Source organism: Psammomys obesus, unplaced genomic scaffold, assembly GCF_907164565.1.
Source record: "Psammomys obesus unplaced genomic scaffold, mPsaObe1.curated_primary_1811, whole genome shotgun sequence".
In the NCBI taxonomy this organism is placed as follows: domain Eukaryota; kingdom Metazoa; phylum Chordata; class Mammalia; order Rodentia; family Muridae; genus Psammomys; species Psammomys obesus.
Window position 1 is genome coordinate 2,688,901 of NW_026594216.1, and position 18,545 is coordinate 2,707,445.

An 18,545-nucleotide genomic window follows, 5' to 3' on the forward strand; every position below is an offset into this window, starting at 1 on the left:
GAAAGACTCTAACCAGCAGAGTTTCAAAGCAGATGCTAAGACTCATAGCCAAACTTTGGGCAGAGTGCAGGGAATCTTATGAAAGAAGGGGGAGGTAGAAAGACCTAGAAGGGTCTGGAGCTCCACAAGGAGAACAACAGAACCAAAAAATCTGGGCCCAGGGGTCTTTTCTGAGACTGAAATCCCAACCAAGCACCATTCATGGAGATAACCTAGAATCCCTGCACAGAGGTAGTCTGTGGCAGCTCAGTGTCCAAGTGGTTGCCTTAGTAAGGGGAGCAGGAGCTGTATCTGATGTGAACTCAGTGTCTGGCTCTTTGATCCCCTCCCCCTGAGGGGGGAGCAGCCTGACCAGGCCACAGAGAAAAACAATGCAGCCAGTCCTGATGAGACCTGATAGGCTAGGGTCATATGGAAGGGGAGGAGGATATCCCCTATCAGTGGACTAGGGGAGGGGCATGGGAGGAGAAGAGAGAAGGAGGGCGGGATTGGGAGGGGATAAGGGTGCGGCTACAGCTGGGATACAAAGTGAATAAATTGTAATAAATAAAAAATATATTTAAAAAAAAGAATCACCTGTCTCAATGTTTTGTAAACATTGTTCTTCACCACCTTTTGACTGGTTGAATAAAGAGCTGGATAGCCTATAGCAGAGGCAGGAGAGAATAGGCAGGACTTCCAGAGAGATAGGAACCCTGGGAAAGAAGGAGGCATGAAAGGAATTACCTAGTAGACACGGAGGAAGTCGGACATATGAAACTGAGGAGAGGCAAAGAGCCACGTGGCAGAACATAGATTAAACATAGGTTATAAGAGGTAGTTGGGCCAGGCACAGTGGCACACACCTGTAATCCCAGCACCCTGGGAGGCAGAAGCAGGCAGATCTCTGTGAGTTTGAGGCCAGCCTGGTCTACAAAATGAGTCCAAGATAGCCAAGGCTACACAGAGAAACCCTGTCTCGAAAAACAAAACAAAACAAAAGAGCTAGTTTTGAACAACAATAAGATAAAGTCTAATGCTATTATAAATAAATATGTCTCCGTGTCATAATTCAGAGCTGTGGTGAACAAAGAGTGTCCATGCGGTTTTATACAACCACATTGAAAAAATGATCCACTAGAAAACAGAATCAGCAAACTGGGCTTTATAAAAACCAAGATCTTTTGTACTATGTAGAGGATAAAAAGACAAGTTACAGAAAGTAGATCACCTATCTAAAAAGTGTATTGTGTGTGTGTGTGTGTGTACATATGAAGAAGCGTGTGCATTCTTGTCAACACCCACTAAGAAAACAACTGAGGGCTATGGAGATGGCTCAGCAGTTACAGGTGCTTGCCACTAAACCTGACAGCCTGAGTTTGATCCTTAGGACCCATGTAAAGTTGACCAGTTCCACAAAGTTGTTCTCTGATCTCCACACACAGGTCACGGCAAGCATGGTGTTCAGTTTGCTTTTTATTTCTGTAATAAACGCCATGATCAAAAGTATGTTGGGGGGCTGGAGAGATGGCTCAGAGGTTAAGAGCACTGGCTGTTCTTCCAGAGGTCCTGAGTTCAATTCCCAGCAACCACATGGTGGCTCACAACCATCTATAGTGAGATCTGGTGCCTTTTCTGGTGTGCAGGCAGACATGAAAGTAAAATGCTGTTTAAATAATAAATAAATCTTAAAAAAAAAAAAAAGTATGTTGGGGAGACAAGGGTCCCTTTGGCCTACGTTTCCACATTACAGTGTTTCATCTAGGGAAGTCAAGAGAGAAATGCAAGACAAGAACCCGGAGGCAGGAACTGAAGCAGGGACCGTGGGAAAACAATGCTTACCGGCTGGCTACCCATGACTTACTCAACCTGTTTTCTTATACGATTTAGGACACTCTCACATCAAGAATTAGTCAAAGAAAACACCCCACATAGTTGCCTAGAGGCCAGTTTGTTGGAGGAATTTTCTAAGTTGAGGTTTCCTGGTTACCAAAAAAACAAACAAACAAACAAAAACCCAACAAAAACCATCCAGCACACATGTCCACACATTACATCATATGTGTGTATACACACACAATAATAAGTAAATCATTTGAATTTAAAGATGTATGTGGTGGCATACACCTGTGATTCCAGTACTCTGGAGGCTCAACAGGAGGATCATGAAATCAAAACAGGCTTGGGCCACATAGCAACACTGTCTCAAAATAAAAAATAACAAATAAATCAAGAGCTGCTCATACCTGTTATCATAGTGTTGGGGAGATAGAGGCAGGATGATTGCACATTCAAAGCCATCGCACACTTCTTAATGAGTTCCAGATCAGCCTGGGCTACAGGAAACCCTGAAAACAGAAACAAGGGCTGGGGTACAACTCAGTAGGGGAGCATTTGCCTAGTCTGGCTTTGAGCCCCAGCCCAGCCAGGAAATTCTGAGCATCGTTAATGATCAGGAGAACGCACAACAGGACAGTGAGATACCGCTGCATACTTATTAGGTGTTTGAAATTAGAGAGACTGAGCTGTGAAGATTGCTCACTGTAAGAGGAATGTCTGAAGGCCCTGGGTTTGATCTCCAGCAACAAGTACACACAAAGCAAAATTATTACAAGGATTGTACCAAGTGTTGGTGCAAGTGGAGAGCAACCAGAAGTGTCCTTGCCGGGGAACTCTGTCCTTTGGGCATGACATGGCTACTGCCATGTTGACATCAGAGCAGCTGTGAATACTTACAAGGAGACTCTGCAAAGACTGAGCCACCACTGCTCCCTTGCTGGGATGGCAGGGTCCGCAAGGCTCCTAATGTGGTGCACGAGACGCCGCCCCTCTCTGAGGATGCATTAGGAGTTCACAGTTGCTTGGTGGAGACTTTTCATTGTTAGCTGCCATACATTGCGTGTTCCTTTAAGTAGCCCTTAAAGCAGGCTTTTGTAAGTGACCCCAGTGAAAGCCATTGCTTCATCAAGCTAGATGTGGGTGGGTTGTTTATTTACTCCATCCAGGGTCGATTTGTTTGTGATGTTTGTTCATCTCCTCAGGAAAAGTTATTGTAACACTCATATCGGTAGCCACGAGAAATGGCTTGGCCACCTTGGACCAGTTTGGCTCTCTCTTACAAACTTGAAAAATACCATTCAGATGTGGTGATTCATGCCTGTCCTCCCAATTCTCAGGAAGCTGAGGCAGGAGAATTATGAACTTGAGGCTAGCCTGAATTACCTGTAGCATTTCACTCCTAGATGTTTACCCAAGGAAAAGGAAAGCGTATCTTCATACAAAACGGACATATGCCGAACAGTATCTTTAAAATGTATTTTAACCTTTATTTTTATTTAGTGCGTATGGGTATTTTGGCTGCATGCATGTATATATGTGCATCGTGTGTGTGCAGTTCCAGCAGAGGCCCAAAGAGATCCCCCTGGGACTGGACTAAGACAACTGTGGGTTGTTGCGCTGGGAATTGAACCCAGGTCCACCCCGGGATGGCAGCCAGTGCTCTTAAACAGTAAGCCGTCTCTCCAGCCCCAATAGTATTGCTTTTAGTAATTCTTAAACTATAAGCAAATCAAATGTTCACCAAGCAAGGTGAGTTGGAAACATGTGAAATGTTTCAATCAGGAGAGAATGAGGGTTAGAGAGATGGCTAGCACCCACCCAGCAGCCCACGGCCGTTTCCAGGGGATCCACTAGCTCCAGAGGTGACAGGTGTGCATATGGTACACAGACGTATTTGCAGCCAAACACTTAGACACATAAAATAAATAAGATAAAGAATGAGATTAACTGCAGTAGAGCATATCTGTTACCCCAGCACTCAAAAAGTGCAGACAGGAGGCAGGCAGACTGATGCAGTGAGTAAGGCTGCGTAAACCCATCATGGAAGATGTCTTCTTACACACACACACACACACACACACACACACACACACACACACACATATAAACAACAACAACAACAATAATAATAATAATAGTACAGGCAAGAAGATTAGGAGTGCAAGGCCATCCTCAGTGACATGGTTAGGGGCCAGCCTGAGCTACATAAGACTCTTCCCCCCCACCAAAAAAACTGAATAAAGTACTATATAAACAGCTAAATTGAAGAAGCCAGAAAAAAGGAATGGAGAGAGAGAAATCAGGGAGTGGAGAAAGAAAGAAGAATGTAGTTGGCTGGCTTTATCCACTTAAGAAGATTTATTTAAAAGTATACAAACTATTATTCTAACAACAGAAAGCAAATCAGTAGTTGCCTAGAAACAGGAAGGGTAGGGAGGAGGGGGGACATATTAGAAGAGGCAACTCTGAGAGACGGTTTGCTCATCATCTGAAAGGTGCTGATGGTTCACGGGCATGCACGCATGTCAAACATAGTTTATGTTTCAGTAATAACTTTCAGATATAAATGTACTGCATTAGTTACTTTTTCTGTGGCATTGATTAAACGCACACAAAACAACAACAACAAAACGCACAAAAGCAACTTTAAAAAGCGTTTATTTTGGTTCACATTTCAAGGGCACAGCCTGCCATAGTTCGGAGGTCCTGGAGGCAGGAGCTTGAAGCAGCTGGTCACGTGTCCACAGCCAGGAAGCAGAGGACACTAAAGGTTGGTGCTCCCCTCACTTTCTCCTTTCTCATTCAGTCCAGGACCCCAGCCCCACGGAGGTGTTTCTAGCAATTAAGGTGCTAGCTGGACGCGGTGGCGCATGCCTGGAATCCCAGCACTTGGGAAGGCAGAGGCAGGCAGATCTCTGGATCCAGGACAGCTCTGGTGAGGGTTTCTGGGTGACACACCATGGCACCCGCTAGGGCTGGGGTTATTGCAAGAGATGCAGACTAGGTGCTTGCATGTCCAGAGTTCCAGAGGCGGGATTTGTGAAAGGGCCACTCCTGCATCCATCCATGGTTTCAGGCATTTGCTTTACCTGTCTGGGGTACAGCATTGCCTCCCACTCACTGCCTTAGGGGATGTACCGCATTCTGAAGGATAAACCCTATTCCATCATATTCTCTGTCCAGATGTACCTTCCCTGCCTCTTTGAGAGGTTACTACTGATTTTATACCTAATTATATACACACCAGTCAGCATTATTGTCTTTTCAGGCATTTGTCTACAGGCTCTGAGTAGGCTGAGATTCCAACTGAATTTGCATCTTTGGTATCAGTTGACATCTAGGAAGAGACTTGTTAGAAGAGATGCAAGGAATGTTTACAAGGAAGTCATTTGTGACTTTGCACAACAAAGACTAAGATAGGTAAAGAAGGAAGTGAGTCTTGCGCTGATTCACTGCAGTGAAGGCTGAGGTGGGCTACCAAGGAAGGTAAAAAGCTGGCAGGAGCAACAGCCTAAAAGACCCAGGGAATCAAAGAATTCTTAGATGGGATATTAGAGGAAGTAAGTAGGAAATACAGAAGTTGGTGGTCAGCCAAAGGACTCACCGAGTCAACGTGTCAGTGAGACCCGCACACAACAGCGTTTATTGCAGCTTGTTTCATAATAGCAAAGTTGTGGAACCAACCTGGGTGTCCAAAAACAGGAATGGATGAAGAAAGTGTGGTCTATGTAGACAAAAAGATTTTTTTCAGCCATAAAAAAAATGCAAGTTATAGGTTTTGCATGCAATGAATCAACTAGACATAACTACAATAAGTTAATCAAACCTGTCTCAGAAAGACAGGTATCTTGTTTTTCCCTCACTCGTGCTTCCTACACTTTGTACAGAAAATTCAAGACTGTTCATTTGATGTAAAAGAAGAAGTAAAACTGTCCAGCAGAACAAAGGAGATGGGAGGGGCAGAAAAAGGAAGGGCACAGGAATACGGGAAGAAGACATCAACACACCGGGGGTATTCGTGTGACCTGTTCAGAAAGAAGTTGGTAGCTGGGGGACTGGATGACCAAATGGGAGTGGTGAGACAATTTCAGCTGTTGATAATACACAGTTCTGTGATGGTGCCAGAGTGCAACTAAGGTTAGGTGGAGGGGAAGATGCTGTTGGAGATCAGGGGGTTGAAAAAAAAAAATTGAGTGGTGTCAGTATTGGAAAGATGGTTCCATCAATATTGAAATCATTAAGTTATAGGAGCAAGATGGGGTGTAATTCAGTGGCAGGGTATTGGAACCACAAAAACAAATAGGCAAATAAATTAACACATGAAAGAATTATGCGGGGCATGGTAGTGTATGCCTGTAATCCCAGCACTTAGGTAGAAAATCACTTCCAAGTTTAGGAGTTAGACTGGCTTACATAGTGAGTTCTAGGAGAGCCAGGGCTACACAGCAAGATCCTATTCAAAACAAACAGACAGACAGACAGACAGACAGACAAGCCAAAGGCACCCAGATGTTGTGGTTCATACCTGGATCTCAGCACTTAGAAAATAGACATAGCTAGACATTGTCTCCCCAGACCAAAAGACTTATGGCAGGAACAGGAGGAGGAGGAGGCATAGAGTCATGTCAGTCAGCTATCACTGTGAAAAAAAAATGTCTGAGATCATCAACTTTAAAAACGGAAAGAGACTTATTTTGGCTAGTGATTTCAAAGGACTGAGTCCATGGTCTTTTTGCACCATTGCCTTTGGGCCTGTAGAGAGATAGAATATTACAGTAGACAGGGCATGTGGAGGAAATCCATTCACCACAGGCAGATGAGAAGCAAAGAGAAAGAAGAAATGGAAATCCTGGTGTTCCCGCCATGGACACACCCATGATGACTTAGCATCCAACTACAAGTTTCATCATTTCCTAGTAAACCACAAATCGGGACAAAACCCTAGGGTTCCTTGGAGGATGTTCAAGATCTAAATGATATGCTGGGCATGGTGGCACATAACTGTAATTCAAGCAGTTGGAAATTGAACAGAGAAGAGTCAGAAGTTCTAAGCCAGCCTCACCTACACAGCAAGGTTTAGGTCAGCCTGGGCAATATGAGACTCTGTCTCCAAAATCAATACAGAACAAGAAAGAAAAAAGATCCAAGCAACTGCAAGGTAGCCATTGAAATTTATAAATCTCACTGTTAAAACCCTAGGGAAGAACTTCCACGGTCAATGAATGGTAAGAATAATTGAGGAACATCAGTTTTGCAGGAAGTAAGGCAGGTTTAGGACTGAGTTGTCAACAATAGGTGATGAGCATTATTGCTGAGAAGCAATAGAATATATCAATTGTCTTTACTTTATAGCTCTGAATTACCAAAATCACCAGGTGCTTGAATTCTATTTTCAGAAATGGGACTCTGCAATGTAGAAAGTACATAATTTCAGATTCTAAGGGAACAGGGTCAGCTACAAGGGTGATTCTACTAGGCTGGGGCCATGGCTCAGTTAATAGAGTGCTTGCTTAGCATGTTCAGTGCCTAGCACAGCAAAAACTTGTGAGGGAGGGGTCAGAAGAGGAAGGCATGAAGATCAGAAGTTCAAACCCTCTTTAACTATTTAGTGAGTTCAAGACCAGACTGAGCTTCAGAGATCCTAGGCAACAAACCCAAGAGTGCAACAGGGTAACACTAGGAACATTGAAAGTAACCAATGAAGTTATTTAACTCAGTGGTAGTGAGGGTGAGGTTCTGAGTTTGGTAACCAACACCTACACACACAGACCCAGAAATAACACCAAGTTCAGAAAAGTATCTGGATATAAAAAGATAAGCATCTGAAATGCAAGATTAAGTTTTAGGATGTGGTATAAGAATTTTGGCTTTTCCCATCCACTATCTCTCTGTGGATTAATGGCAGCTTTCAGGCTGTTAGTGGATGCTCGTCAGTGCAGAGAACCAGGACATGAGAAGCGCTCAGCCACATGGGTTACATCTTTATTACAGTCCTTCTCCACCCAAGGCTCAGAGAGCATCATGCAAAAGGGGGCAGGAAAGGGGATGTGGACACAAGCTCCCATCCCCAACCAAGAAGCAAGCTCCAAACATCTGCTTGCAAAGAGAAATTAGTTTTCTTCAGTGGAGTCTCACTGGGTACATAGTACATGAACCACACTGAATAGCAGAGCCCGTGGCCAGCAATAGTTGGCCAACACAAACCTCAATGGTATTTTTGTTTTGTCTCATACTGCTTTGTTTTTGCCTTAAAAAGAAAACAACAAAAACCTTCTTGGTCTTTTGCAAATATGGCTAACATTTTTTTTTTTTTTTAATTATTCTTTGTGTGTGGTTTTGCCTGTTTTTTTTTTTTTTTAAGTAGTTGTAAAAAAAGGAGTGGAGTTGGATGGGTTAGATCTGGGAGCTGAGAGGGGAAACTGATCAGACTATATTGTACAAATTTTCAATCTAAAAATACACATATTACAAAATAGCTAAGATTTTAGGAATAGAAGACTTGACTCTATATTAAACCATCACACTGGACTCCTTCCCCCACCCCGCTAATTACGCCAGTGGTTCACTAGAGTACTGCTGAAATTCACCGGGAAATTGTCTGCTGGAGGAAGCCTGTGGAAATTCTGCTCATTTCCTTGAGGTGCCACTGAAATCGGATGTCTAAGTGCCACTGGGTGCCCTACAAGCTAAGCTACACAGCGCAGCTGAAAGGAACCAGGTCTAAGGTAGCAATCCCTCCTGCCTTCTGATGATGGTTGGGAGAACAGTATGTGATATGGCCAGTGCAGGGCCACAGAGGCTGGATCTGGAGCCAATACACAAACTGGTGCACACACAAATTAGTGGTTTCCATACACAGCTTGGCAAAACTGGGCACAAAACGGGATGGAGGTGACCAGTGTTTGGGGGAAATGTTAGGATAAGACTGGCTACTTTACTGGGAATGTTGGGTGTCTAGACACTGGCCACGTTGTTTCTAAGAGAGGACAGGGTAACAGGATCTCTTTTGCGTAAGTATTTACTTTCATGTGTCGTTTAGGATGTTAAGAGCGTTAAGAGCGACACCAAAGGGGCGAGAAATGGCTCAGGAGCTGTGTAGAGTGCCCTTCCAGAGTCCAGTTCCTAGCACCAAATCAGCTCTAATTCCAGGGCTAGGGGGATCCTACCTCTCTAGTCTCAAAGAACACCCACATACCATAATTTAAAACAAATCCTTTAAACTATTAAAGTACTCTTCCAACTTCCCCAGGTCCCAAAAAATGATCGATCAATCTTCCAGGGCCAACTCCTCCCCTCACAGGAAGCCACTCTTCAAGTAAAACAGGCATACATGTGATAATAGCATCACATTCTCACACCCACCAAAAGCATCCTTTGAAAACACCTGCTTTGGAACTCAGCTGTTCATCTCTTTTAAAAGCTTTCCAGTCTGCTTATAACATACCACTGAACATGTCAAATGTTCAAAGGCTGAGAACACAGCTCAGAACATTTGCCTGCTACGGGGCCCTGGGTTAGATTCCCTATTGCCACAAAACAAACAAACCCCACAAACCTAATTAATGGCTCTCAATTTTCTTAAAAATTTGTCTTAGTATTTGACAGCAACCGTGTGATTGGAGGACACCAGCAGGACTCTTCCCTATGTGGATTCCAAGGATCACTCAAGTTTTAGCACCCACAACTATATGGCTGATCCCAAGTAAGTATTCTACTTGTAACAGACTAGTTGCTCAGTTACAGACTGGATTTTTCAACATTGTAATATAAACATTACACTTAATGAATTTTCCTTAAAAGGAATTGGTACAAATGTTGTCTCTTGCTCCACTGACCACTTGTAAGTGCTCAACTGGCCAAGGGTTGAGAGAAACTCTTAACAGAGGATCGTGCTGATTCTTTGTGTAGTCTTGGCTGTCCTGTCCTTGGCTTTGTATACCAGGCTGGTCTTGAACTCAAGACATCTGCCTGCCTCTGCCTCCTTGATAGTGAGATTTCAGGCGTGCGCCACCAGCCAGCTTTCATTCATTCACTTTTTATCCTGATTAAAATCTATTACTTTTGGTCCTCTAACCTCCCTGTCCTAAAAAACAACTTAAAACTTCCAAAACAGAACTTCAAATGGCATTAACACAGTCCAAATATGTCAGCAATCACCTTTGATGTGGACAAAGCAAAAGAGCCCCTGCAACACAAAAATTGAGCCCATGAGCCGCCCCCCAAAGGGTAACCGCCATTAAGATTCTAGTAAGCATCAGCACAGCACATCCACTTATGATCTTCACGATTGAGATTATTCGCAGCGGCACACATGCACACCATGAGATGGTCTTGAAGTCAGTTCTCTCCTCCTAACCTTGGGATGAACTCGGGTCTGGCTGGGCGGCAAACACCTTTACAAGATGAGCAATGCAGTTTTAAGTCACTTTTGCTCAAGATATCCTCTACAGAAAACCAGACATTTTTATCAGTTTCCACATTTTTTTTTTTTAAATTAACAAATGGGGGAAAGCCAACACCCAGGATAAAGGATTTAATCCAGTATTTATTCCACACTCATGATGGTTTTCTGAAATCAGAATACAAGTCATAAGAACAATCTATCAAATAATTTGCTGAAAGTCTTAAATAACGCAGCTCTGCATTACTTTTAATACTTCTGTTCTAGAGTAAATTTAAAAACTCAAACAGCAATCTTCATTATCAATAAAAAAGTTTTGAATTCTTAAAAAAGGATACTCTATCAAGCTGTTTCATAATTTAAGTATTCTCCATTTATAAAAAATGCTTTGGAAGCTTGAGGCTTGACTGCTTCTCTACTCATATGCCCCGCCCTCTCCCCATCACATCAGTACAGGGTTGCTGCAATGCCAGGCTTTACATGTCTTCTTTAATATAGTACTTTTAAAATCTGAGAAAGAATTTTGGGTGGGGAGCACAAGTAAATGTGGTTTAAAAAAAAAAAATTAAACTAAGTGAATAGATTTTAGGCATACTAACAGTGTCCCTTTGAGGTAGAACGCTAAAAGGACTTTTGATCAAATCACAGCCTAATTTAAACCTCTTATAAATTCTCTCTAACATTAACTGTGGAAATTATTAAGTATAACATATTAACAAGAGCTTCCAAGGTAATATACAGTGGACAAGAATGTTAACCCTACAACTGTTGCTTTCGTGTATATTGAAAGCACATAATTCTCCTAAAACAAACATCCAAGATCCATTCCCAAAGTCTTTAGCATTCTATTATGAAAAGCACAGCCATGCTAACTGCAGTACACAACCATTATCCCACACCCACAAAACAAAAATAGAATTAGTGGCAGTTTATTGCCTTATACAAATTTAACCAACATGGCTCATGCCAAAAGAATTAAAACATTTTTAGGATGTATGTACAGACTGTACATTTTAAAAACAAACAAAAATGCAAAACAATCTATGCATTATGTGTCAACTCAACTGGGTGAAAACAATGCTTAATGGGATTACAAAGGCACTTCCCTACACAAAAGAAATGAAAACAGCCTACAGGGAGCTCAGAGTGCATAACTACTGCACAATCTCAACTTGGGGGGAAAAAAAAGCAGAATTTAATCAACATTTATAGGATTCAATGTGATCCAATTTTACAGAATCTTCACACAGTCTCATCGCTGTCTTTGTGTTCTTTTTCTTGGCTCTCTGGCTCTCCACTCTGGTGATCCTGTCTGTCTGACTGGTCCTTGCTATCACCGTGATCTCTCTTGTGGGAACGGTCTTGGCTCCTGCTGCGCTTTCTAGACTTTTCTCTACTAGCGCTGTGTTCTTGTTTCCTCAGTTTTTCAACACTGCCAGTTCTTCCTTGGCTGCCACTTCTACTTCTTTTGTTTGACTTGTCTTTGCTCTCGTTTTTCTGTCTGCTTGACTTGTCTTTGCTCCTACTCCTGCTCCGCTTCCCTGCATTTCTGCTCCTACTCCTACTCCTGTGCTTCCTGTCTCTGCTTCTACTTCTGCTGTGTTTTTTCTTGGAATCTTTTTTGTCATCTCTGTGCCGCCTATCCTCCTTGTCTTCTTTGTGCTTCTTCTCTTCTCCCTCACCCCTACTTCTTCTCTCCTTGGAGCGCTCTCTTGACCTCTCCCTGTCCCTTTCTCGGTCACTGCCTCTCTCCTTATCATAATCTCGGTCTCGTCTTCGACCTCGTTCATTTTCCTTCTCTCTTTCTCGATCCCTATCTCTTCTATCCCCTTTCCTATCACGACTCCGAGTGCGACTTCTGTGCCTGTCCCTACTCCGGCTGCGCCTTCGATCTAAACCCCGATCAATACTCCGAGATCTTCGCCTTTCTTTCTCTCTCTCTTTGGCTTCCCGCTCTAGTCGCTGGCGTTCTTTCTCTCTTTCTAATTCTCTGTCGAAACTAGAAGATCCATGGCCCTCCCGATGATGACTTCTACTTCTTGATCTTCGTGGAGACCTCCGTGGGCTCAGTGATCTTCTTGGAGATCTAAGGGGCAAAAAGTAGAATAAATAAAACACTTTAATGGCTGGGGTACTTGTAGCTCACTTGCCTGGTATGTCCTCAGGACACTGAGGCTGACTACTCCCTAGGACTCAACACACACCAACCAAGCAAACATGGTAAAATTTTCACCAGCTCACACACAGCAAATGTAATTGCACTCCGGATGAGTGTAGCTGCAGTAGAGTGCTTGCCTAGCATGCACGTGTATGTCAGTGCTCAATATTGTAACTGTTCTCATTACAGACCAAGTTTTGCTGAAAGTGTAACACTGAAAGGAAAAAAATCGGAAGGTGAAGACAAACAGTATGTTCTTGTTAAGAACTAACTACTTTTCAAGGTCAACAACTTTGCAAAGACCCTTTTAAAAAATGTAACTGCTTTATTACCTGGAACGCCTTCGCTCAACATGTCTGTCTATTTCCTCAGCACCTTCCTTTCCATCTTTCTTAATTTTCCTAGGCCGAGTTTTAATCTGCTGATCAATATTCTTCTGAACTGGAACTGGAATTCTTGGAAACAAAGTAGAAAACCACTCCAGTTTTGTAAGAAAAGAACGAAGCATCTCTCCAATGGTCATTACACAGCCTCCACCAGCTTTCACATCTAGGTCCTAGGAAACATAAGAGATACCCCAGTGGTTAAAAAAGCACTATCTCAACATATATGTCAACACTAAAAAAATAAAAAAACAAAATAAAAAAACTTTTTTTTTTTTACCGTCTTTGGAATTAAGTATAAAAAAGCCAACAGAAAAAATTCAATTTGTGTATCCTAATCTGGTAATGGATGAAGACGACTAGGGCTAACTGTATACACATGCAGGGAGAGCAGACCCTGCAGCCTCTTGGCATAGAGGGAACTGACTCACTCACTAACAAAAATAGAAAAAAGCCTCTAAAATTGCTAAACTACTGGAACAAAACGTTTAAAATTACATTTCACATACCTACACTTGAGGACATATTGCACACATCATACCTAGCACTGAAACCTAGCTATGTAGGGAGTACTTTCAGATAATTCCTGTCTATGGGTTATTTTTAACAGCTGCACTATAAAATGAAACCCTGCTAAAACTGGAAGCAATAGCAAACCAACTGCCATGAAGCAGTGAGGTTTCTAATTTAAAATTATGTACAAAATAAATAAATGAACAAATAATTGGAAACGCATAATCCATGATGACCATTGTCTCTGAAAAGGGTCATTACCGCATGAAGGCCTTCTTGCTATGCCCTCTCACAGCTCAGGACATGTTAGTCAGCTATTGTCAGTCCCAAACCTATAGTGCAAGCACACAAGGAAAGTGAGATTTGTTATCTAAACAGGAAAACAAGAGCTAAAGGTAAAACTGCTTGCACTCACACACATTTAAGTGTTCAGATATACAGTATTTCCAAATATAATCGCTGCAGATATCTAAAGAAGAAAACATATGTTAGCTCAAATAGAGGACCTCAGGCTTGTAAACACAATAAAGAACAGATAAATCAGAAGCGTTCAGAAACCTCCTATAACAGTTTAAAAAGTGACATGCCTTTTAGAAGTGCTTTAATCTTTCTTTAGAAAAAAAAAGTCCCATGAAAATAGGAGAAAAGTTTAACAATTATGATTTTCACCTTAAACACTTTCTTGATCTTTTGGATTAATGAACAGCTTGGTAAACATGCCAAAAACAGGGCAGGAAAATCACAACCACCACTGGGCTTGCTGGGCATGCTTGTAACCCTAACATTAGGGAACTGAGACAGGGATCAGCAGTAGAGGCCTATCTCAGCTAGTCTGAGGCCAACCTGAGGTACATAAGATCTCGCCTCAAAAATTGTTTTTCCTCTATGTCTACATTAGTGAGCTTTCTTTTTAAAGGTGGCAGAAAGCAAAAATAAAAATTTCATTTGGTGCATGCATTGATCAAAGAACAAGTTTTTTGAGACATGGTCTCACTATATAACTCTGGGTGGCCTGGAACTCACCAATCCATCTGCCTCTGCCTCCTAAGTGCTGGGATTAAAAGTGTGCCACACTAAGCAACAAAAAACTTTTTGTTTGAACTCACAAAAGCTTAACTCTACTATATAAATTTTGAATCACAAATTAGTGATTAGTAGACAAAAGGATAATATAAGTGGGTATATGTTGATAAGTAAATTAACACAACAAGTATGATTTTAATCTGACTCTAACCTTTGCTCACCATGTCTCAAGGCTTGAGATAGTGACCAGATTTAGATTAAAAATCTGAAGTGCTTTTTTAAGTTTAGCCAGACATGGTGGTAAATCCTGTTTGTAATTGTAGCTACTTAGGCTGCAACAAGAAGATTCCAGGTGTGAGACTGACCTGGGTAACACTGAGTATCTGGCTCAAAAGGAAAATGGAAAAGAATCATTATTGTCTCACCTTGGAAAAGTTTAATTGTTGGCTCATTTAAGCCAATCAACTATTTGTAAGTCTGTACTTGTAAGCAAATAGGAATATTGCGGTTTATAAAAGGTCACAGAAAAACACAGAAGTATCAGGGATTTAAAATGCCTATAGTTATGGTAGCATATGCCTTCTATCACCTTAAAAAGCTACTATCAGCCACAGAAGTTAGGATTAACACAGTACAGAGTGTACTTTGAAAGAGAAAAAAGTTATTATTCAAGTTAAGACATACTAACTCTTAAAACATATTAACATAACTTAAAAATTTAACCTTACATGGAAGTCATCAAATCTTAGCAAAAAGATAATCCCAAAAGTATGACTGAAATAAATGTACTGAAATTCTGAAAACATTAACTCTCCAACAAATCAAAGACCAAGAGCAGAGTAGTCAGAAGAAAGCAGATGATTACCCTTGCTGACATACCTCCTCATCATCAAGGAAGGACTCAAACCAGTCCCACAGGTCTGTAGGAGGTTGTGTATACCTAAAATCATAAAAAGAAAAAAAAAAAACACTAATGAGTTCATGTCAACTAAAATAAAAAACAGTTAAGTCAGGCAATGGTAGAGCACACCTTTAATCCCAGTGCTTGGGAGGAAGAGGCAAGAAGATCTCAGAGTTCAAGGCCAGCCTAGTCTAACACAAGTGAATTCTAGGACTCCCAGGGGACAGAGAAAACCCGCCTAGGGGAAAAAAAAAGTAGCTAAACACATGCGCACCTTATATACATGAATCCAAGGGCTCTGATATATGGAGAGTCTGTATGTGTTATGAGACCCATCACTTGCTTTCTTGTTAACTTCAGGGTAAACAATTTGTACAGCAGGCAGAAAGCTGTAGAAACAATGCCTCCTGTTCCAACACCTCGAACCTTTAAAGGGAAACAGTTAAGAAAAATAATAAGCAGACACTTAATGATGTTAGTTAACAACACCCATAATCTGGAATTTATAATGGAACATAAAAAGTAATACTTTTCCTAACCAGAATCAATGGAGTCTTGAATTTTGCATTTTTAAAAAATTCTAAGTTCTGCCAATGAATTATTTGAATATCTAATAACATTTAGCTTTCCTATAAACTTAGCAGACAGAAAAACTAGAAAAAAAAAAATTCACGTACTTCTACTTACCCCTCCGCACATCCCCGTCTGGCCAGCCGTTTTCCTGCTTCCTTTCTCCCACGGCTCAACATGCGTGACCTGAAAATAAAAAAAAAAAAAAAGAGGAAGACAAGAAACGTTCGGACTCCGAACCTAAAGTAAGCTCAGTTCCTCCCAAGTGTAGTGCCACTGTGCGGGCATCATCCATATCAGCCTGTACTCACACACTAAGTGCAAAGCCACCTCTGGGAAAACTGCTCAGACAGAATACCAACCAAATAACCAGGACTCAACAATCCCTGCATGTGTTCAGAGCAGAGAGCTCATTAAACTAGCTTTATAGACAGGGCATATCTATGCGAAGGTCAGGAAATTTCTACAATTTCTATACTTGCAAAAAGTATTACCTGGTACTATTTTACCTTTTATATTATTAAAAAACTATAGAGGCTCTCCATGTAAGAAAAAAAAGCTTTAGAATTCCTCAACATGTAAATTTAAATCCACATTACAAAATAAAGTGAAGTTCATTCCTATGGCTTCTGATGTTGCTCAGGGGCAGGCAGGGTGCTTGCTGAAGGTCTGGGGTGGCGAGTAAAGGATGGGGGTCTCATTTCGTAGCCTTGGCAGCCTGTATCTCTGGGCTACAACTTCAGAGATCTTTTTGCCACTGCCTCTCACATGTTTACCCAGAGTAAAAACTGTTAAACAGTTAAGTGTGAAGTCATTAATATATATAGAATACAATCAATGATACAGTATCATCTTTGCTAAAGGGAGCACACTACAAAAATAGCAAAAAGCTGACACTGAGATAAAGCCAAAAATCTTAAGATCTGTTTTTGTTTCTTAAAACAAATAAACCCTGCTCTTTATTTCTGCCCATACATGGCAATACTTTATCCTTCAGTTCAGTGGCTTTAGACAAAACCCTCTATTTAAATTGAAAGACAACCCTGTTCTGTTCAGTTCCTGTAGTTCTTTCCTGTTCCCAACAAATATGCTGTGTAAGTCATGTCCCACCCAACTGAACCTAGGGCCTTATCCTAGGTTGGGTAAAGTGCCTTACCATCTTACCACTGAACCACAAACCATTTCTACCCCTGAAAGGGTTCCCAAAGGAGTGGATACAATGCAAAATTGGAAGTGCATACATTTCAAAGATTATTTGAGCCCAAGAACTTCATAGTAAGTTTTCAGTCATGTTTTATTATTTTGCTTTTTTAATTACTTGCATGTGTAGGTCTGTATAACCCAGAAGGGTCTGTCTGATCTTCTGAAATTGGTGCTACAGGTGGTTCTGACCTGCCTGGAGTGGATGGTGGAAACTGAACTTAGTCCTCTGCAAAGGGAATATATGCTCTTACTCCACTGGACATCTCTTCAACCCCCTGAGGCTTTAGTTTGAAAAATGAATTTAAACATACTTTCTGGTGGAGTAAGTTATTTCAGAATACAGTATTTGAAATTAACGTGAAATATTAGTTTATACTTTCACAAAGGTACAGGGACCCAACTTTCCAAAGTTAACTGCATAAACATTATTCACATTATATCCACATTGAAAAGGCCTTGCCTTTTAAAAGCTAGTTTAAAAACTATTTCATAGTACAGTTACACCTACTTAACAAATTTTTGTAAAAGAACAAGAGTGTTTGTGTACTCTATATATTCAAAGTTAAAAGGTTTTTTTGTTACATATAAAAAGCAAAGTTATCTCAAAAATCTATCGTTAACCTAAACATGTAACTGGGAGAAGTGTAGGTAAAATATATAGAGAATTTCTTTTGGTTAACATCTCCACATGTATTTTTAAATGAAAGAAAATATCCCATTTGGGTCTGTCTCAAGTTACTAAGTGTCAAAAAAATACATATATATATATATATATATATATATATATATATATATATATATATATATTTCCCCCTCCCCCCCAGAGCTGAGGACCATAACCCTGGGCCTTGCGCTCTACCATTGAGCTAAATCCCCAACCCCTAGATGTATTTTTTATTTTAGATGCTCTAGAGAAAATGTTTGAAGGTATTAAGACTATTAATACTGATTAAAATATAAATTACCTTCGGAGGCCTGGAAGGTATTTTTAAAAACCACCTAATTTGCAAGGAAGTGGAGAATCTAGTTAGTGAGACCAAAATCAATGGCCCAAAAACAAACCAAAAAAAAAAAAAAAAAACACTAATTAGCCATTCATTTAACCAGGGAAATGCATTTATGGCGATTGAGCATGATTAATAGTGCATACCTCTACCTGCGACCCTGGGCTGCTCCGAGCCTCGCTGCAAGACTGAGTCAATCCTGCTAACGAAACAAGAACTGAGACAAGAGTGCAGTGAGGAGGCGCCAGGTGAGCTCCCCAGCACAGCCAAGCCAGCACCGACCCTGCCGCAGAAGCCCAGGGCCCAGATAATTCTAATTATGCCCAATGCACAGGTGGCTGAGACCTCCGACTCCTGACTTCCTGCTGGGAAAAATTTCCAGGCCTTCTGGTACAGCTCTTTGCACTGGCACACCACGCTAACCCTCAGCCCTCCCTCCCCACCGCACCGCACACACAGACGCAAACACACACCAATCTCTGTCTGGACTGGAGGGTCGGCGAAGAGCACGAGGCCGACACCGAAGCAGCCACTTCAGTAACTCCGCTAGCGGGGTGGGGTTGGGGGGGGG

General features: G+C 41.5%; 1 protein-coding gene across 1 annotated transcript in view; it reads right to left on the reverse strand.

The window, feature by feature from the left end:
* Nucleotides 1–10,343: 10,343 nt before the first annotated feature.
* Prpf38b (pre-mRNA processing factor 38B) overlaps nt 10,344–18,545 on the reverse strand; it is a 32,502-nt gene continuing 24,300 nt past the window's right edge. Inside the window, exons 2-7 of the mRNA XM_055618138.1 lie at nt 18,121–18,287; nt 15,885–15,953; nt 15,472–15,623; nt 15,176–15,236; nt 12,710–12,933; nt 10,344–12,305 (exon numbers count right to left, since the gene is read on the reverse strand). Coding sequence (XP_055474113.1) covers nt 11,462–12,305; nt 12,710–12,933; nt 15,176–15,236; nt 15,472–15,623; nt 15,885–15,953; nt 18,121–18,287 — 1,517 coding nt within the window. The 3' untranslated portion in view covers nt 10,344–11,461. The remainder of the gene's footprint in view (nt 12,306–12,709; nt 12,934–15,175; nt 15,237–15,471; nt 15,624–15,884; nt 15,954–18,120; nt 18,288–18,545) is intronic.